This window comes from Pochonia chlamydosporia, chromosome 3, assembly GCF_001653235.2.
Source record: "Pochonia chlamydosporia 170 chromosome 3, whole genome shotgun sequence".
NCBI classification, from domain to species: Eukaryota; Fungi; Ascomycota; class Sordariomycetes; order Hypocreales; family Clavicipitaceae; genus Pochonia; species Pochonia chlamydosporia.
In genome coordinates this window covers 898,210-917,861 of record NC_035792.1, presented here as the reverse complement: position 1 = coordinate 917,861, position 19,652 = coordinate 898,210, and the positions used below count along the sequence as shown (strand labels likewise).

Sequence of the window (19,652 nt, the reverse complement as noted above, 5' to 3'; positions counted from 1 at the left end):
TTCGTGATTATTGCAAATTAAAGCCCCAGCTCACGTTTCACATATTCCACATCCTCTACATTCCCACAAATCAACCCACCCCGTTCATCACACTCCTCAACACCCACAGAAAGAGTATCATTCCCACTACAAGGATCAATGGCCCTTCCCCCAGCTGCCTCCACAATCAACGCAATGGGAAACAACTCAAACAACTTCCTCAACTTAGCCTTACTCTGCTTCGTAACCGGCGACAAATACACACCATGCCCCTTGACCAACGCATGAACCACATCCGGAACCAAACCACCGCTATACCTCAAAGCATACTTGCTTTGAATGAAATGCGCCACTAAATTCATGTACCTCTCATCATCAGCCGCGGCGCGCAAATTCGCCGGCGCAAAGTATCTCGTCTTAAACGGCGGGGAGGCCAGCCGCACCGACTCCCGAATCATTTCGTAACTTTGCATGCCCTCATCCGAGAGGCCTACCTCGAAGCATACAGGCTCAGCATCAGGCGTTCGTATAGCTACTATGGCTGTGGTTCGTGGCCCGTAGACGCCTAATATAGCAGCGACTTGTTTCTCTGATGGGAGTCGTGACAATGCAGTTCTGCCTTCCCAGATGCCGATGATGGTGCCGACGCTCCAGTTTGGTGCGATGATGGAACTCCCGTCGAGGGGGTCAAATGCGACGGTGTATGCTTCGCTTTGGTTTGTGCTTGAGTCTTTGTGGACGGGGCACTCTTGGGGGTCCTCTTCGCTGCTGGCGGTGATGACGGATGGGCATTTCGCGAGGGCGGCGCGGATGATGGTTTCGGCGGTGACGTCCACGTTTAGTTGGTCGTCGCCGAAGGGGTTGGACGTGCCAGCGAGGGAGACGTGGTGAGATGTGCGGAGGGCGGTGCCGATTTGTGATATGCTGGTGAGGAGGGTTGGGATGAGGGATTGTCGGAGGATGGGGTGGGAGGTGTGGGAGGTTTGACACCAGGTGTGGAAGGGTTTGGCTGTTGGTTCTGACATTTTGTGATTCTGGGTTGAGTGGATGGTGTTTGCTTTGTGGGTGAGTTTGTCAAGTTTGAGATGAGTGGTGGTTGAAACTTGAGATGTTGAAATGTTGTTGAATGAGTGGGTCAACATGGAAATAGCGCAACATCGTGTAACCACTTGTAGATCTGGAACTCAACTAGATTTCATTTAAAACTATATGAAGATGATGATAATTGCAGTTTCTCAACCAAGTCATCACGAGCTGATCGAGTTCAAGATCTTGTATCCAGTACTTGTCAACTGTAACTAACAATCACCCAGTAGCAAGTTTCTTAAGCTGCGTCTCATCCCCATTAAATGAATCAGCATCACCACCCCAAGCACTAGAATTACTATACTGCCAAATCGTAAGCTGGCCCCAACCACCCGGAATAGCACCCGGCTCAGAACCCCAACTCGCCAACACAAGCGGACACTTATCCTTCAAAGCATTACTGTCACCCGTACAGGACTGCCACCACCCACGGTTTGTATAAATCATGGGATATCGGCTCGTAGCCGTGTGGTACGTCTCTGCAAAGTCGGTAATCCACGCCGTCATGTCTGCTGGGGATAGACCAAAGCAAGTTGGGTGATTCTTGAGAGCCTCCAGGTCAATCATCCCTGGGAGGGTGATGCCGTCGTTGGACCACTTGCCCCCGTGCTGGAGAAAGTAGTTGGCCTGGTCGGCGCCTTTGCCGTTACCGGGCTCGGCGAAGTGGTAGGGACCGCGGATGAGCTTCGCGTTGGTGGCATCGGTGTAGTACTTGTTGAACTTGGGGTCGATGAAGTCGGTGCCTTGTGTGGCCTGGGGGCGGTTAGATGATGTAAATATTGGGGATAAGGTACTGACCTTGATGATGACAAAACGAGCGCCGTCGGCGTAGGCTTTGTTGAAGTCTACGGACTCTTGGTTGTTGGACACGTCGAAGCCTTTGACGTCGGCGGATGCTGTGGAAGCGAGTGCCAGGGTGGTGATGGTGATTGAGTTGGTGAGTTTCATTTTGCGATTGGACTACTATGAAGTCATTTGTATTCGATTATTTTATACGTTCTGTGAAAATCTGTTAAATCGAGCGAACGACGGGGTTTTATACTATGAAAATTGGCTAGCTTCCAAGACAATGACCTCACGGCGTTCCGAAGAGTTACAAAGCGGGTCATTGTAAGACACTCCGCCGCCTTCCTGAGACCAGAGTGGCAGCTGAGGTGAACATGAGATGGTCCATCGAGAAATCAGTTCGCCATCGCAAAATCAAAAGCATTTAGCAACCCGAAAATACGGGCTCGTCTCCGTGACACATGCTCATCAGATGAAAACATAGACATTTAGACGAAGATGGTATGATCATCAGAAACACCGGCTCGGCGATGAATCAAATCGGGCATTTCGGACACAGTCGATGTCAGAGACGGGCACAATCTCCCCGAGTGCCGATCACGAGTACGAGGTTGGTGGTGTAAGCGCCTGAATGAAAGTTTGCAGATCGCACACGCCTAGTGCGTCGGCTTGTATATCTAGGTTTAAGCCTCATTCTTTACTACTTTTTATATGATCAAGAGTATCTTTAGTAGGGCTACAACGCATAGTTTAAACCGTTTCCTTCAAAGGAAAGTTGTCCGTGTTCTTGTAATTATTAGAGGTGACGCATGGTGTCAACTTGCTATTGGCCGACATGCTTGGGATCGAGATCATCGGCAGTGCGCCTCGTACCTGCATCGTGTTTCGTGTAAGTCGTATCCGAAATTGGACATTTAATTTTCTTTTGGTCATGAAGATCTTAGATAATACGGACGCATGTTACAACGCTGGTTCGGATATCTGCATCGAAGGCTGTGTGTGATTGGGACACCTCCGCTGCACTTCGTTCAAACCGACGAAGCCAATTGGAAAGGCGAGGTACAGACTTGGGCAATGTTGCGTCATTGTAAAGTTCTTTAGTTCCATTGACTACGTTGAAGGATCGACTGCTAAGAACGAGTTATAGTGTTTATTAAGAGTCCGTGGAAGTTGGCATCGAGTGGTATCTCAACCCCCAAAGCACAACTCATGGCAAGGGGAGCTTTGACACTTAGATAAACGCTCTATGGCACGATGGAAGGCGTATGTCGAGATAGTTATATTCATATCTGTATAAGTATGTGCAAAAATTACAACCCTACCGCCAGGGAGCAACGTGGCCTGTAAGCCCGTTTGTATGCTTCAAACGCTTCAAGAGTGATTGATGCTGATGGCTGCAATGCGAACTTCAGATTCGTCCGCAGATTTTCCCTGGTTATAATTACCGGACTTGAAGTAGCAATTCGGCGACTGCCACTCAAACGTATCAAGTTGGGTCTTCTCTCCATTAATGCTTATTGACAAAACATCATTCGAATACGACATTTCGTAAGTAAACTCTGTCCCAATAGGAACTGACCCAAGCTTGGTGATCTTTTGCCCACCATCCGGACTGGACTTGACACCAACAACAATCTCGCCCTCTCGGCTGTAATACATTTCCGCAAGAGGCTTGCTAGCCTCGGCAGCAAACACCTGACCAATTGCAGTACCATGACTTCCATCGTCAGACTTCACGACCGTCATGGTCACCGTCAAAACATTCGTTCCTGTCGGTGGCCAGGCCGCGTTTTGACCATCCTTGTTGACTTCCCTGAGCTCGGTTCGGCAGTGGGAAGAGCCTGAGGTTGTTGCACAGCCTGTGAGTTCGGGGTTCCCAGGTGCGGTCAATACAATTTGACCAGTGGGATTATCACTGAAGAAAGTTGGGCCGGTGAAGCCATCGCAGCCTTGTAGCTCTTGGCTCTTGATGGTGTCGACGGAACCTTCGCTTCCTGTGGGGAGTTGCAGGCTCCAGACACTTAGATCAAAGTTTCCACCTGGGGCACAACTAGGGTTGGGAGCAGCCAGAATAAGAGGGAGGCTTATGAGGGTAGTTCGTAGAAGTGATTGAACAGCCATGGTGTAAATGTGATTCAAGTTTGGGAATAAGTGTCTGATTGAAGATAGATGAAGTTGCCGATGAAGACGTATCTCGTGATGTCACACGAACTCTGAGCGACCAATTGTGCCCTTTTTGTAATTGCATCAACTCCCCTGTCAAGAAATACGCATAAGTATTAGAATATATTGACATCCTGCCACTGTTTCACTATCCCCAGGCATAATTTTCCGCCAATTGATCGCACCTTGCATAGCCCCTCCCCCGCGGATGATCGTCAGATTTATATCCAGATGCAATTAGGCACCCGGCAATCACCGGATTATGCCCCGACCTTTGTGAGATTCCGACGACGCATTAAATAGGCGCCTTTCGAGGCTTACTGGTTAAATCCAGCTTGACGTTATTAAGTGACCAGATTCGGAAACTAGATTTGGGAGTTGCGTTGGGCAGTTTCACGATAGGTGGAACTTTCGCCGGCAATGGTGACTGACACTTTAAAACATGCTTATTCCGGAACTATCGTCAGCGTGTTGGCTATGGGTTCGGCGGCGCTTTATGGACAAACAAGTAAATGGCTCACATGACCGCATAATTGTGCTATTTGATACAAAATGTCCTTTGTTCAAACTCAGAGACAATACCGTCATATCACAAATCAGGTGGCGTGAGTGGTGGAGTTGCCATCTTCAACTGTCAGACAACGAACAGTTGGTCTTATAGGCCAAACACCTTTTGACCACAAGGGCAAGCTCGATAGTCCCAAGGGCCGATATGAACCGTATAACAAAACAACAGGGATTTTGAATACACACAATCGTAGCATAATTCGGAGGAAGATCACTGCTGTGACACAGTAGAAGAAATTATAAGCAAGCCTTTACGGTGAATTGAGTTTAAAGGAGGAATCGTCGGACCAGATCTTCAACCCATTACCCCCGACGCACTTATTCGTCTTGTAGGTGGAGTTGGCGACATGGGAGCTTATCTTGGTAGATGTACCGAGCAGTCAACGCATTTTGCAGGATACCCAGAAAGGCTACTTGATCATGGTCGAAGCAACCGTGTGTGTGTTGGAAGCCGGGTTGATGCTAAAACGTTTGACACTGTCAATACTCAACGCAAATCTGTCAGGTCGCCATCCAAATTGAGCATCTCCCGTTCAGTCGCATAGTTATGATACTATTTAAATTCCTGGTCATTTCCATAATGGTATTGTTGCGTCGTATTTATTGGCTTCCGCAGGGTTCGACTATGTGAGTGAGTGTTGGGACTACCCCATTCGGCCACACAGTGTTGGGGTACAATGGTGGCAAAATCGGATGCTCGGTATTCAGCTTACACGTCAATCGCACAGTCCTGTTAAACTAGATGCAATAAAGGGTGAAAACAGACTCGCACCTCGCGATTTGAGGCAAATTGTGCCGGCGTGGCGTTCGCCAATCTACAGATCGTCAGTGTATTCATCTGCCGATCCAAGCAAGACAGCGCCACTGGGCACATCTGCAGCGGGTGCCTCGATTTAATGTCTACAGTGGGCTACCGATTGCCATTTTACAGGTGTTGTGACTAGTTTTCGTAGCCATAATGGAAATGAGCGTATAGTGTATTCAGGCCAACATCTTAACTACTTATCCCCAATCCCCAATCAGATAGCGCAACACCACTTGTCTATGGGCATTACAGTAGGACTCAAGATAAATCACTACGTAAAGTGCGTAGCAATTGACTCTCCAAATCCAAACTACGCTATATATCAGTTTGGTAAATGAGCTCATTCATCCGGCGGTTTAACGACAGCCAGCAAGGTTCCGGCCCAGCCTAATTAAGTTTAGAATTACGCAGAAAGCACACATTCATTTCGGCATCAAGTCTAACGAATGCGTAACTCAAACTTTGGAACTTTCCAACCAAAACATATCCCTTTCTACACCATCTCGTACATAGTCGAGGCCAACAGGGTAGACGTCGTCAACAAACGGGCCCTGCCATGCCGATCACAGATCGTCATCCCCAGCGTCTAGGGCTGAATTAAGAAGGAGGATTCGCAACACCACATAACACCATACCCAACAAAGCCACCAGATGTGCCCGTTCCTGGCTGTGACTCCCACGCAAGTGGGGGTTTAGAGAATTACTTAGCCACATCTTGATCGGCTATCCGGCATCGTGAGTACAGACAGCGTTGCATCGGGGGCATTTGTGCGCAACGGCCCATTCGACCACTTGCTCAATGGAGCGTAGCCGTTCTGAACATGGGGAATGAAGATATCGTGGACGCCATGACATTGGAGTATGCGCACGTAATCCGAGTTATCCGGTATACCTTCCTAATTGCGGTGGTGGATTGGAAGAACGCCGTCTGGATATCCGGATACTTATGCCTTGGGACATACATGTCGGAATTTCATGACTGATGGATGGGAAGTAGAGTGATGCGATTGTGCATCATGAGCCTGCTCGTGGCGCTTTTGACACGCCCTTGTCTCGGTTGGTCTCCATGTTGATCCATGTTGCTCGACTGATCCCTCAAGGTTGCTGGAAAGCTTACTGGTAGCCTTTAATGTCTAATATGACTGGGTTGAATAAAGTAGCTTATGACTGTGTTATCAGTCCCACGCGATAATAAAGATAAGCGGCTCAGACGTCTTCAAATGCGTAACGAGTCATCCACCGTGGCAGTTGTGGGATAACCCAACAGCACTTTGACTAGACAGATTAGATATTATCTCAACTTTGCAACTTCGCACCATAATGAGTGCAAGTATTCTGCACGATACAACTAAGGTAGGTCATGAGGTTAATTCCATCCCCACTCACTTCCAACTCTTCCCAGAGTTTCAACCTGAGATCGACATGACCATAGGGCGGGTATATTGCAATCTGTATAAAATCACCATCCGGCTAATCAACCTCCCCCCCTCAACAGCACTCCGTCCGCCCGTTTGGACAAACAGGGGTTCGAGACATTGCCTCACCACCATCACTTATCGCGATAACTCACATGCCCGAATCGGACACCTCGTACGGCTAATCTACATTGCAGCTTCCGGATACTGACACCGTCTCACCCGTTCCCTCGGTAAACTTCATTTCGGCCGACGGCCGGCTCTGCACACGGTATGGCCATCTCGGCCGCCCTTCCGTTCGTAGACTAATGTATGCATGTTATTGGCTGGTCCGGTTTTGACTGCAACCTCCCGCCTTATTGGGTTGACTCGTTTTTTTGGAGCAGTATGACATTATACGAATTCCGTCTAGGTTCTGCAGTCATATAGAAAGGAAGCCTATACCGTGGGTGTCTGCAAGGACATGAAGTGATGACATTCTCAACCTGGAAGGTCGTCTACCCTAGTCATCTGTCAGCACATGCTGGTTGTTTGCTGACCATTCTGTGTACTCAGAGATAGTTGCGTTTTGGCGGGCTGAGTAATGCCTATGCTGCGCTCAGACTATGTCTGCAATACGAGAGTCTTACTCTCCCACTTCACTGAAGAACAGGCCGCTAGTGTTGCAGTACAGACACTCCATATCAACTGCTAGCCAAGGACGGAAGCTAACAATGGCATTCATGTTCTTAAACAGACTGGGAAGGTCAATCTGCTACATGCGGATGTTGAATTCAAGGCACATCGTCCGGTTCATTCCCAGTGGAGACAGTGTAGCAACGTCGATGGATGTATACCAGGGTAAGGGGACTTTCATCATCACGAGGCTACGTACATGTAGAAACCTAGAAGTTCAGAATCATCATGAGTCCATCTCAAGATCACACAGACGAGTATAAATACGGTGAATCGCTCACACTTTGAAGTCCATTCCTCCCAAGCATCCTCTTCAACACCACCCCTAATCAGTTTCATATCAGTCCCCAGGATGAAGATCAGCCTCGTACTCCTCAATGGCCTCTTCGCCGGCGCCATTGCCGTCCCAACTGGCTCACACACCGTCCACGAGAAGCGTGATGTCTCCAACGGCAGATGGATCAAGCGCGAGGCTGCCAATGCCGATACCAAGGTCCCTGTTAGAATTGCCCTGAAGCAAAAGAACCTGGACAATGGCATGGACTACCTGCTTGAGGTGTAAGTAAACGCAAACATTAACCAATCTTCAACCCTAGAGTAAAATGCTAATAGACACATAGCTCTGATCCCTCGTCAGACAAATACGGCCAGCACTACACCAAGGATCAAGTTGTCGAGCTCTTCGCCCCAGACGAGAACTCCATCAACTCCATAAAAAGCTGGCTGATCAAGTCTGGCGTTTCTGCCGACAAAATCACCTTCCCCAAGAGCAAGGGCTGGGTTGACTTCCAGTCCACTGTCGGGCAGCTCGAGTCTATTCTCAAGACCAAGTACCACATGTATGACCATGTCGAGGCCCGAAACGCTCACATTGGTACCGACGAGTACTCCCTCCCCAATGAGATCGCCGGCATCGTCGACTTCATCTCCCCCGCTGTTGTCATGTCGCAGACCAACCAGCCCTCACGGAATGAGAAGCGAAAGGATGGACGTATCGTCAGGGCTCACAAGCCCCTCCCTGCGCAGGTTGCCAAGATGTTGGCCGCCAACCCTGGTATGAAGAACCTCTACCTCAAATTCTTACTCACAGACGGCAATATTAAACATCTACGTAGATTCTACCGAGAACTGCGCCCAGTACATCACTCCCGCGTGCATCAAGTCCCAGTACAACATCACCGATGGCACCTTGCACGACCCATCCAACCGCCTGGGCATCTTTGAAATGTCCATTGACGTCTTCTCCCAGGAAGACTTGGACTCGTTCTACTCCCAGTTCGCTACCAACATTCCCGAAGGAACAGGCCCCAAATTGGACCTGATTGACGGCGCCAAGGCCCCTGTTGATCAGTCAGATGCCGGCGGCGAGTCAGACCTCGACTTTGAAATCGCCATTCCCATCATCTACCCCCAGGGCACTGAGCTGTACGAAGCCGCCACACAGAGGGACGACATCTTCAACACTTTCCTTGACGCTGTTGACGGCAGCTACTGCTCCAATCCTGGTGACGACCCTACTGTTGACGGAAAGACGCCCAACGAAATGTGCGGCACTTTCAAGGCCGCTAATGTTATTTCCTTTTCGTATGGTACCGCTGAGGTCGACTATCCCACAAAGTATCTCCAGGTACGAAGCTCTGCCACATTACTACTTCCCACTCCAGATCAGTACTAACTCCAACTTGCAGCGCCAATGCAACGAGTTCATGAAGCTCGGCCTTCAGGGAACGTCCATCGTCTTCTCCAGCGGTGACGATGGTGTCGCCAGAAGAGGCGGCGCCTGCCTCGGCCCCAAGAAAAACATCTTCACCCCCGGCCAGGAAGCCAGTTGCCCATACGTCACCGCCGTAGGATCTACCGTCCTCCTGTCCACCGGCGAAGAAATCGCCACCGAGTCGTTCTCGTCCGGAGGTGGTTTCAGCAACATCTGGACTACTCCCGACTACCAAAAGGACGCCGTCGCCGCGTGAGTTTTCCCTCAGACTGCTCCCTTGGATCGTGTAACTAACAAAATACAGCTACTTCTCCAAGCACGACCCCGGATACAAGTCCTACACCACCAAGGACGGCAACATCCCCACCACCGGCGGCATCTACAACCGCGCCGGCCGCGGATACCCCGATGTTGCTGCCCTCGGCGACAATGGCGTCGTTGTGGTTCAAGGCCAGTCCGGTACTTCAGGCGGCACCAGCATGAGCAGCCCTCTTGTTGCTGCCATCTTTACGCGTATCAATGACGAGCGTATCAAGGCTGGCAAGAAGCCTATTGGCTTTGCTAACCCTGCTTTGTATAAGAACCCATCTATGTTCACTGACGTCGTCAAGGGGGATCAGTCGAAGGGTGGTCCTAACGGCGATGGTCAGCCGAGTGCTTGTGGTAATAAGGGCTTCTCTGCTGTTCAGGGCTGGGATCCTGTTACTGGGTTGGGGACGCCTATTTACCCTGCTATGCTGGAGTACTTTCTCAAGCTTTAGGTGACTTGGGTATGGTGGAGGAACAGTATATAAGCATGGTGAATGATGGATGAAAATTGAATTAACGGTAGAGGTGCCATGCGCATTTCTGCCGTAGTACTTTCCAATGTATGTAAACCAGTATTTACTAAATGATCATGTATCTTCCCTAACCTTGCTTACAAAATTCACAACTCACCGTGCAACCACAACCCTTAAGCACAGTATACCGTCTCATTTATTTAGAACCAAATGCAACAAGAACATTCTTAACTACAAAATCTGACTACTCCCCCTGAGCACGCACACCCGCATCCCCAACAGGCACAATAACCGAATAACTCATCGGACTATCCCTAGGCTGCACGCCCGTCCCCAAAAACAAAGGCGTCATGCTCCCATCCTCCGAAAAATACAACTGCGGCCTCTCCCTACGATAAAAGTCAATCGCACTCCCATCATCATACTTGACCTCCGTACTAAACGCCAGTGTCTTGCTTCCAAACGTCCACGGCCCCGTGTAATCACGCGCCCAAGCATGACGCCCGACCTTGGGCCCATCGCCAAATCCACCCTCCGGTTCCAGAGAATGCAGCAGCATATGGTAATTCCCCCGCTTGTCACGCCAGATAAACGGATCTTCATTGACGTTGGCAAAGATTGGATCCTGCTGGAGTTTCTTATACGGACCCGCATACCCCTTCTCTGCTACAGCGAGGTTGATGAGCTCTGCTCCGGAGCAATTATACGGACAACCGCGGTAGGCTAGCAATATCGCAGACGTGTCCTCGTGATGCTTCTTCCCGCAGTTTCCCTTCGAGAAGAGCGGAAATGCAGACGGGTTCGTGACATCGGCGTCCCAGCCACTTCCGTCATTCCCCTTTAATATCTGCCCCTTGGTCTTCCAGGTCCTCAGATCGCTGCTGGCCATGACGCTGATTCCGCTCTCGCCATTATTCGTGTTTCCTGCTCCACAGGTAAAATGCTTGGTCTGACATGTGTCCGGCACCTCGGTCGGACACCCAATGTGGTACATTAGCCATTCTTTATCAGCGGGACTATACACAACGGTAGGATTATGTGCAAATGTACCCTGGACTTCGGCGGCAAATGCGTACGGACCAGCTGGGCCGGAACGAGACTCTGCTCTGACGATGCGACTATACGGGGCCCAGTAGTCGAGGCCACAGCCGTGACTGAACTCAGATATGAATAGATGATATAGGTTGTGCTCTTTCGGGTCCTTCACGATGCTGTTGCACCAGGATGATGTGCCTTTGGCAGTTTGGTTGTAGCCATTGTCTCGCTTGGCAGGGCGGACGTCGAGAACGCCGCAGTCGTCTCCGATCCAGCCAGGATCGCATTTGCAGACGCCGCTACTGCAGATGCCGGTTAAGCTGCAGTCTTCATCTTTGATGCATTTCTGGTGGGAGAGACTGATGAATGTGCTGCAGACGGCGAGGATCTGGACAGCTCGTTGGAGTGTGAGCATTTTTAGTGTAGCTTCTCACGTATACTCAAAGTGATGGTAATGCTCAGGACCTAAAGGGAGCTTGAAGAGAAGATGTCAAAGTCGGATTCTTATATCTTCTCGTTGACACACTTTGTGGGGGTCAATGGCACGTAGTCGACCCGTCGGATATTTGTCTCTGATTAGAGTCGTCGAGCCTTGCCAAATGAAGAAACTCGTGCAACACATCGTCGTTGATGTTGGAGACATAGTGCGGGGAAGGTCCAGGATGTTGCATCGAGGAACATTGCAGTGTGGGGTAGACATGAATGAGATGATATTGGAACCATTAATTGGCTGCCTTGGATTGTTTTTCGTCAAGCGAGTGTTGTAACGGCTGTTCAGTTCTTCGGATGCTTGGAGTTGGTGTAAGTCTGTGACGTCGGATGGATGTCTGCAGAGAGGTCTGGCATGGATGCTGGTAATCTACGGGTCAGTCAAACGACATAAATAAACAGGTATGCAAACGTGACTGCAGTTTGATCAGCTAGGCAAGTAAATTTTATAATGTACGCGTAACTTGGAATCGCATTAGTTTGCAACAGGTGAGCAGGTTGAAGCTATTGTCGAAATCCAACATCAGCACAACATCTGAGAGATTCAACGCGAAAGCACAGCAACAGCACCCCTTCACTTAACCATGACGTATACGGCTCATTGCACTAAAACAACGGAAAGAGGCTCTAAGCTGGCATTATTGACGACGGCGGCTGGCCCGGTTATGCACTGATTTATGTTAGGATAAAGGCTCGTGTGTATTCAAGAAAGATGAACTGACAGCAACAAAACGAAGTCAACCCGACAAAAAAAAGCAGCGAGCATAATAGCAAGCACAAATAGACGGGGAAAAGAAAAGCAAAAAAAAAAAAAAAAACAGCTAGAAAGCATCGTGGAACGATCTTTGCTCCCGGCAGGGCTTGAACCTGCGGCCTCCGCATCACTAACGTTTATTAGTACGAAGCTCTAACCAACTGAGCTACGGAAGCTTTCTTGCTGAGTTGAATGACCATGGCTTATTGTTAACTAAGAGGGCTTACGGCGTCAAGCAACAGTAAACCTACGTCACCACACATGTTCTGCCAACTTGATTTTAGTCACTATTTAAAATAATTCAATCAAACTCCCCTCAAAAAGGCGAAATTATTCTGCATCCTCACTTCCAAGAAAGTTTCTCCGTCCTTCATTGCCGAAGCACGCAATTGGTCCAGAACCTTATTCAGCAGCGGGGCAAGCATGTCAAATCGCCGTTTCAGCCAATCACATGGCCGCAGCATTGACAAATCCCCATCGGTATTACACAGTTCGAAAACCGGCCTGGAAATAAACATCCCAAGTTGTATGAGTCTTAGGCTTTATTCCCGGTGATTCCATACACTGATTAATTCAATCCCCACTTTTCCTCTCAAACGCCGTTTGCCCTCTATCGATTCCACATTCCGTCTCAACACCAAGGCATCGGGACAGGAGATATCACCACTCGCTGACACAATCGGCAATTTGACTCACTCAGCTATTACAAACTCGTAGAATTACGTTAATGATGCAATTGCTTCTAATAGTGCAATAAAGTATATTTAATGAGCTGTCTTCTGTGAAGAAATGCATTCATCTCATCACCAACAACACTCAAGCAAAACCACCAACAACAAGCTTAACAACAGATCTAAAATATAAACACCTCCTCATCATAACTACACCTCAAATACAAGCTTCAAACACCAACACCAGCAAAACAACATGTCCTCCACAACCACCGCCTTCATCGAAGCCAACGGCGCACAAGTCTTCTACAGACAAGCCGGCCCAACAACACCCAACACACCCACGATCCTCCTCCTCCACGGCTTCCCATCCTCATCCCACCAGTTCCGCAACCTGATCCCCCTCCTCGCCGCCAAGGGCTACCGCGTCATCGCCCCCGACCTCCCCGGCTACGGCTTCACCACCGTCCCCCCAACCTACACCCACACCTTCGACAACCTTGGCACCACCATCAACGCATTCACCTCTGCGCTCTCCCTCCAAAAATACGCAATCTACATCTTCGACTACGGCGCCCCAACCGGCCTCCGCCTCGCGCTCGAAAACCCCGACAAAGTAGTCGCCATCATCAGCCAGAACGGAAACGCCTACGACGAAGGCTTCGGCGCGGAATTCTGGGCCCCCATCCGCAAGTACTGGGCTTCGGGAGCAAAGGAGGACAGAGAATCTCTCCGCGGCCTCTTGGAGATGGATGCCACCAAGTGGCAGTACACGTTTGGCTCGCCCAACGCGGACAAGGTCCAGCCGGAGGCGTACGCGCTTGACCAGGCGCTGATGGATCGTGTGGGCAACAAGGAGATTCAGCTGGATCTGTTTTACGACTACCGCAACAATGTGCCCCTGTATCCCAAGTTCCAGGAGTATTTCCGCACTTCAAAGGTTCCCGTGTTGGCTATCTGGGGGAAGAACGATGCTATTTTTGTGGCGCCTGGTGCGGAGGCTTTTAGGAAGGATGTTGAGAAGTTGGAGGTGAAGTTGCTGGATGCTGGGCATTTTGCGATTGAGACAAATGAGCAGGAATTTGCGGATTCTATTGTTTCGTTCTTTGAGAAGTTTAATGTGTTTTGAGGACAAGACAAAAAACACTGGAATTGCTTCTAGAGTTTAGGCATTTAATTCTATAATAATACATACTTCTATATTATGTAACGTTTATATCTGGTACATTATCGTCTTCATTCTGTTTCATTCTTAATGGTCATGTTCACTGCGTTGTAATAAACTCATCAAGGCGCAGGGTAGGCATTCCATCGTCTAACCAAAGGTATTACCAGTGTTCACAACTCATTGACGTTCAAATTAAGTGGTCATCGAACGTTGGTGAATCAGTCTATTCAGTGGGTCGGAAAATAGAGTATCTGTTTGCAGATATCAACAACAATAGCTTCTCATATAAGATGGGCAAACACTTCAGGCCACCAACTACCACAACAATAGATTACCGGACAATCCCACAGTCTCATCTACACATACCGGACTATAGGAACTGGTTCGTCTACCATCAGTTCAGTCATCAGTCAAGACGGTTGCGTTGTCACTCTTCAAAGCCCACAACTCACTTCACGCTCACTTCACCATCAACCTACCCAACCGCAATTCCAGAACAAATCCTCATCTCTGCAACTCGCCATAATTCACATTTCCAATCCTTCCCGCTGCCTAGCTAGGTACCTTCTCCCTCCACCATTCACAACCTCACATCTCACCAACCACAAAATGGCATCACCACCCCAAAACCCCAACCAATGCGACAAATGCAAAAAGACATACCCCAACCAAGCCCTCACCCGCTGCAACACCTGCTTCACAAAAACCTGCCTCCGGTGCCAATGCGAACTCACCGGCGGCCTCCACTCCCACATCCACGACTGCTTCACCTTCCCCAACAACCCAGCCGTGGCCCTCAGACCGCTTCACCACCCAACCCTCGCGATCCTCTCCCCGCGCAACGGCCTCGTCCAACCGATCACAAGACCATTTACGGCGCTCCTCGAACAGACATGGCTGCTCGACCGTCCCAGCGAAGACACGTACCGCCTGCTCATCGACTCGTTCCGCCTCCGCCTCCACGACTCGTTCCTCTTCGAGGGGGAGACAAAACCGGGCACAATCTACAGCGGGTGCGCTGACTCGACGACCACGTTCGCGCAGTATCTCGAGGTTGTGCGTAGGAGGGGTCTTTTGCCGAGTTGGTGGACGGGGGAGACGTTTCAGCAGTGCTGTGAGCTGGGTTTGGTGGGCGGGCAGTTTCACTCGCTGAGGGAGCAGCTCACGCAGGCGATGGTGGTGGATTACTATCAGGATGCGACGTTTCCGACGCAGTTGAGGCTGTTTGCGGAGGATGTTCTGGGGAGGGGGACGTGTTTGAAGAGTTGTAGGGAAGCGTTGGATGCGTTGGTTGATATGGAGGATGGGGACGCGGCGGGGACGAGGAGGTTTGATTGGAATTGGTATAATACTGCTTTTGTGAATCAGCGGTGGGAGAGGTTTTGATTAGGACGATGGCTGGATGGTGAAGGCTGTGAGGAGGCGGTTCGTTGAATTATATCGTGACGTTTATGGGGAGCAAACTCTCACAACTTCGGTGAACGAGCGAATATTGAGACCTGCTGGGTAGGACAGCATGATATCAACGAAAGAATAAAGGAGATTTGCTGGACATGCAAATACACTACCTTGCGATGCATCTTGGATTCCCGGTCATGAGTTGCGGTTCAGTTTCGATGGAACCTGGCATCTCAACACCAAAAATCACGCTCACGATTTCCGCGATATCCTGATATCGTACGCAGACTTACCTCTGAAAGCATTCAACACCCCTACCATCTCATAACAGCCTCGAATGTCTCGGGCCATCCAGTTCGCTTACAGTCCTCGCGTTCCTCGCATTCAAGTCATGTACCCCATAAGACTTACACCACCACCACATTCAAACGCGATGCAAAGCCAACACACCCGACAATTCTCACCATCCTCCCTCAAGTCGCAACATGTCAGCTCTCACCTGCAGCTGCTTTGCACCCACGTTTTGTCGGAGTACCTACGCCGGTATTACATGCCATCCCGACCGAGACCATCTCGCCACATCCAGACCTCCATCCTAAAAGTTCAATAAAAGCAGCCGTGAAACAAGCCCATCAGACCGCACCTTTTATCCGGAGCAAATGAACCATGGCAGATGCTCCTCCACGGCACTCAATAAAGCCATGGGCCACAAAGGAAAAAAGTCAATTAGCCCTACAGTACAATCCAGTCATCAAACCCTCAAGCCCTAACCAGGGCATCTAGACCACCGACCAGACGAGACCCAAGTCCCCGGCCAGAAATGTTCTTAACAAAGTCCATTCATAACCTTCCACACAGACCACAGACGAGCGTTCTGGCCCTTCCTCGATGCCCTTCTGAATAATGATCCTGTGTGGACAGGCCTCATCACGCGAGGGTGAAATTACACGCCATGCATGAACGGCAGGCAGCCATTTATTGAGTGGCTTGCACCCTGCATATCACTGAAAATAGGTTCTTCCGCAGGACCGACTGCGATTTCAAGACATCCGTCCAAGGGCAAGAGATCGGTTTCGGTCTCGCTGGTTATTGGTCGCTTTGGCAATAGTGCAGCATCGGAGACCTGCGAGACGGGATACTTCCCACAAAGGTACGGAGCATCGCAACATACCAAGACTCTGCAATCATTCCGGTACCAGTACTGTACCACACAGCACAGACAAGTCCAGACAAGAACTTCTTACGCGTTTGAATCTCAGCCACGACCGCAATAGTCCGCGGAGCAAGTAGCCGTCCGAGCGTGGAGCGACTGGAGCTATATTTCATTTCGCATATATGCATGGGCGACGTCGCTCAGGCCGTGGCGCAGCCTTATTCAATATTTCCTGAATCCCGAACCCTGTGGCAATCTACATCGCCAGCCTTATGCGAAAAACCCGACTTCAAAGTTGAAACAGCCTTGTTGCGTGTCAGATGTTCCTGAGTATCAGCGAATGCCTCACTGAGGTTACGCTATGCGTCGTGCTGCTGCTTCAGACGTTCGTTATGCGTGAAACATTTGGCACGATTATTGGATGGCCAAGGTTGCGCACCAGACCAGACCAAAACGTACTCTATTTCAACGACTGGAACCATTATCCATCCCTTTGAATCCCGTTGCAGATACAACGCAACCCAACACATCTTTGGCGCCTCTGTACGGAGGACATTGCGCCATGTTCACGTAACCCCAAGCCCGGATGACTCCCTCTTTGGCTTGGCTAGCCTTGGCTCGAAACACGCACAAGACCTTTTTTAAAAACAGAACTGCAGCGGTGCCATGCATGCAGTAAGATCCAGCAGAGTCCGGTGACATGCTCATTTCTTTCTCTTGCCTGCCGAGCTCTCCGTAATCGGCTCCGGCAGCCCTATCTTTTTGTTCCGAGACCAAAAGGTCTAGAAGCCCCCATCACCAAAGACAAGGGGTAAGGGCAGAAAGTAGCCTTGCCCTCATAACTCGGAGGGGCGTGTGGGTGATCGAACGGCCGAAACTGAGTGCCATATTCTTTTTTCATCTTCGTTAGATGAATGCCGTACGGATTACGGAGTACAGTACACAAGATTTAATCCTCAGCCGTCCAGTGCCAATGCAATGAGTACGTGCCCGCAGAGCTTGCGCTCGGCAACATGCCGAAGGCAAACCGCCAAGGCGTTGCCCGGACCGCACATTTCCGCCGAGCTGTCAAGGTGCCAGAGCCAAAGGAGCTTGTCCTTGGGTTAGCTCCAGGCCGAGACGAGGTCCAGAACGAACAGTGCTACAGCCCTCGCAAACGCAGCCAACATGAGGGAAGCATGTGTTGTCGCAGCCGCTCTCAAACCCATCAAGTGGCACTGTGGGGGCGTAGTTTCACAAGCCACGGGCCGGTCTGGACGCTGGCGTGGTTGATCCTGCAAAAGGGAGCACGCAAGGCATGATTAATAAGAAGGCCTAGATCGTGGCATGGCGATGCGGGCTGGCAAAACATGGGAAAGTGCGAGGGCCTTCTTTCCCATCCCATCAAGAAGCGGAAATTGCATTCGTTCTACTTCAAACAATGCAGCCTTGTGCGGTGGGTGGCCTGACATTGCTGGGCTGTGAAGCGAGACCTGCAGATCTTTGAGGATTCTAGAACATCGAACATAGTTAGGGAGAGGGCGTGCTGAATATTGCGGGTCTCCCTTGGTTTCTCGTGGTGTTCTGGCTCAACCATTCTTCTCATGTGCTTTTATCCGTCAAGTTCGGATTAGCTGAAGACAAACTGAGTCGCCGCGACGTCGCTGGGACTTGTTGTCTGAGCTGGCGGGTGCTGGCGGGGTGAATCTCCTGAAAATGATTGCAAATCTGGAGTGACAGCGGCAAACAGATGTCCAAGGTGGATAATCGGACACCGTCTTGGTGCTGGTGGCTGGCGATTTTGCTCCGGGACTTGACTCTGAGTTCGGGGCGCTGCTACTTATGATCCGAGAGCATTTGGGATATCTCCGTCCGATGTTGCCATTGCAGACTGGAGTTATGAGCTCTAGGTCAGCGTTGCATTGGCTGGTGCCTGACAGTGATCAAACCCTGGGGTCAATTACAAGACGGAGTACTCCAGGGTGTTCCCCAACATTGAATGTCAACTGGTATCCGTTTATCGGGCGGGCTCAAGGTGGCTGATAGCGCGAGCTGGCGTGGCCCAAGACATCTTTTGGACTGCCGGTTTGGCGATACAGTAGAATTATCAAGGTTGTGCCAAAGTCAGATAATCCGTAATCCGATCCACCGGCAAATCCCCAGTAGCCCAAAAGATGCACCAAGCTGGCATCACCTATTGCGTGCTAGATGGGTGTCCCCAGCTAAGGAGCCGAAATCTCCGGATGTGGCTCGACGCAGCGTCGTGCCACCTGAGGGAGAGCCTCTTCAAAACCTTCACGGAGCTCACTCCGATTTCCATACCAGAGACTATCGCGATGTCGGCTGGCACCACGGCGTTTCTTAGGATGGACCGATTCCCTGCAACAAGGTTCAACCCATTCCCCACCAAGACCGAGATCCAAAGATAAGCCAAGCTTAAGGATAAAGGAAGAACGTAGAAGCTCGTGAACCTTCAATAGTTTTTCTAAGTCCAGGTTGAGAGTCCCGTGCGAGCCACTAACAGACGAAAAACCTGCCGGCTTCAGCGATAAACTTTGGCCAACCCAGGAACGCCCTGGTCCAGTACTTGTTGCCAACCAATCATCGTGACCGGAGGCAAAGTGTATTGCTGAGGAGTTCAAAGTCATCTGGGGGTTGCCGTCCGTTTCTGCTAGACTCGTCGGGCCACCAGACGATTGTGGCGCACGGTGGTGTTTAGTTCTTGGATTGTCACGATAATGAGAGGAAAATCCATGTAAAAGAAAGAAGATGAACACATGGCTGGCGCTTCTTCGGCTGTTGCTGATAGCCGGTACATGCCGTCACCAGGTCCCACAGCAGTTGGCTAATTTGAGCCGTGAGGTTGACACCAGAAGGTGTTAAAGAGCTTCAATAGTTCTGGGAAGTGGATGGTAGATGCATGCCGGATGGCTTGGAGCTTGAGCTAAAGCCACAAGGAAGTTGCGATTCATGGCGTTTGAGTATGCGCTTAACGGTATTTGTGTGTAGCGTTTGCTAAGATGCTCCGGTTCA

At 50.2% G+C, this 19,652-nt stretch overlaps 10 protein-coding genes and 1 non-coding gene across 11 annotated transcripts; 4 read left to right on the top strand and 7 right to left on the bottom strand.

Annotated features, from left to right (window-relative positions):
• Positions 1–17: 17 nt before the first annotated feature.
• On the bottom strand, positions 18–1,004 carry VFPPC_04181 (Fructose-1,6-bisphosphatase, active site protein; the record flags this gene model as incomplete). The annotated part of the gene is made up of 1 exon (XM_018283577.1): positions 18–1,004. One exon carries the CDS (start codon positions 1,002–1,004, stop codon positions 18–20), a length of 987 nt encoding a protein of 328 aa, XP_018144697.1.
• Positions 1,005–1,284: 280 nt separating this feature from the next.
• On the bottom strand, positions 1,285–2,013 carry VFPPC_15741 (glycoside hydrolase, family 25, active site protein; the record flags this gene model as incomplete). The annotated part of the gene is made up of 2 exons (XM_018293494.1): positions 1,285–1,818; positions 1,864–2,013. 2 exons carry the CDS (start codon positions 2,011–2,013, stop codon positions 1,285–1,287), a joined length of 684 nt encoding a protein of 227 aa, XP_018144696.1.
• A 93-nt stretch (positions 2,014–2,106) lies between these two features.
• On the bottom strand, positions 2,107–2,339 carry VFPPC_15740 (hypothetical protein; the record flags this gene model as incomplete). The annotated part of the gene is made up of 2 exons (XM_018293493.1): positions 2,107–2,214; positions 2,256–2,339. 2 exons carry the CDS (start codon positions 2,337–2,339, stop codon positions 2,107–2,109), a joined length of 192 nt encoding a protein of 63 aa, XP_018144695.1.
• Positions 2,340–3,222: 883 nt separating this feature from the next.
• Positions 3,223–3,972, bottom strand: VFPPC_04180 (polysaccharide lyase family 7; the record flags this gene model as incomplete). Its single annotated transcript, XM_018283576.1, has 1 exon — positions 3,223–3,972. One exon carries the CDS (start codon positions 3,970–3,972, stop codon positions 3,223–3,225), a length of 750 nt encoding a protein of 249 aa, XP_018144694.1.
• Positions 3,973–6,706: 2,734 nt separating this feature from the next.
• VFPPC_04179 (hypothetical protein) lies at positions 6,707–7,012 on the top strand (the record flags this gene model as incomplete). Its single annotated transcript, XM_018283575.1, has 1 exon — positions 6,707–7,012. The coding sequence occupies one exon, from the start codon at positions 6,707–6,709 to the stop codon at positions 7,010–7,012; it is 306 nt and encodes a 101-aa protein (XP_018144693.1).
• An 816-nt stretch (positions 7,013–7,828) lies between these two features.
• On the top strand, positions 7,829–9,951 carry VFPPC_04178 (aorsin; the record flags this gene model as incomplete). Its single annotated transcript, XM_018283574.1, has 5 exons — positions 7,829–8,034; positions 8,097–8,530; positions 8,592–9,103; positions 9,165–9,442; positions 9,495–9,951. The coding sequence occupies 5 exons, from the start codon at positions 7,829–7,831 to the stop codon at positions 9,949–9,951; spliced, it is 1,887 nt and encodes a 628-aa protein (XP_018144692.1).
• Positions 9,952–10,216: 265 nt separating this feature from the next.
• On the bottom strand, positions 10,217–11,422 carry VFPPC_04177 (EGF-like domain-containing protein; the record flags this gene model as incomplete). Its single annotated transcript, XM_018283573.1, has 1 exon — positions 10,217–11,422. The coding sequence occupies one exon, from the start codon at positions 11,420–11,422 to the stop codon at positions 10,217–10,219; it is 1,206 nt and encodes a 401-aa protein (XP_018144691.1).
• A 920-nt stretch (positions 11,423–12,342) lies between these two features.
• VFPPC_17263 lies at positions 12,343–12,426 on the bottom strand. Its single transcript has one exon. It is a non-coding gene; the product is annotated as a tRNA-Ile (tRNA).
• Positions 12,427–13,177: 751 nt separating this feature from the next.
• VFPPC_04176 (alpha/beta hydrolase fold protein) lies at positions 13,178–14,050 on the top strand (the record flags this gene model as incomplete). The annotated part of the gene is made up of 1 exon (XM_018283572.1): positions 13,178–14,050. One exon carries the CDS (start codon positions 13,178–13,180, stop codon positions 14,048–14,050), a length of 873 nt encoding a protein of 290 aa, XP_018144690.1.
• Positions 14,051–14,698: 648 nt separating this feature from the next.
• VFPPC_04175 (fatty-acid amide hydrolase) lies at positions 14,699–15,475 on the top strand (the record flags this gene model as incomplete). Its single annotated transcript, XM_018283571.1, has 1 exon — positions 14,699–15,475. One exon carries the CDS (start codon positions 14,699–14,701, stop codon positions 15,473–15,475), a length of 777 nt encoding a protein of 258 aa, XP_018144689.1.
• Positions 15,476–18,841: 3,366 nt separating this feature from the next.
• Positions 18,842–19,267, bottom strand: VFPPC_17760 (hypothetical protein; the record flags this gene model as incomplete). Its single annotated transcript, XM_022429447.1, has 1 exon — positions 18,842–19,267. One exon carries the CDS (start codon positions 19,265–19,267, stop codon positions 18,842–18,844), a length of 426 nt encoding a protein of 141 aa, XP_022285515.1.
• Between the last annotated feature and the right edge of the window lie 385 nt (positions 19,268–19,652).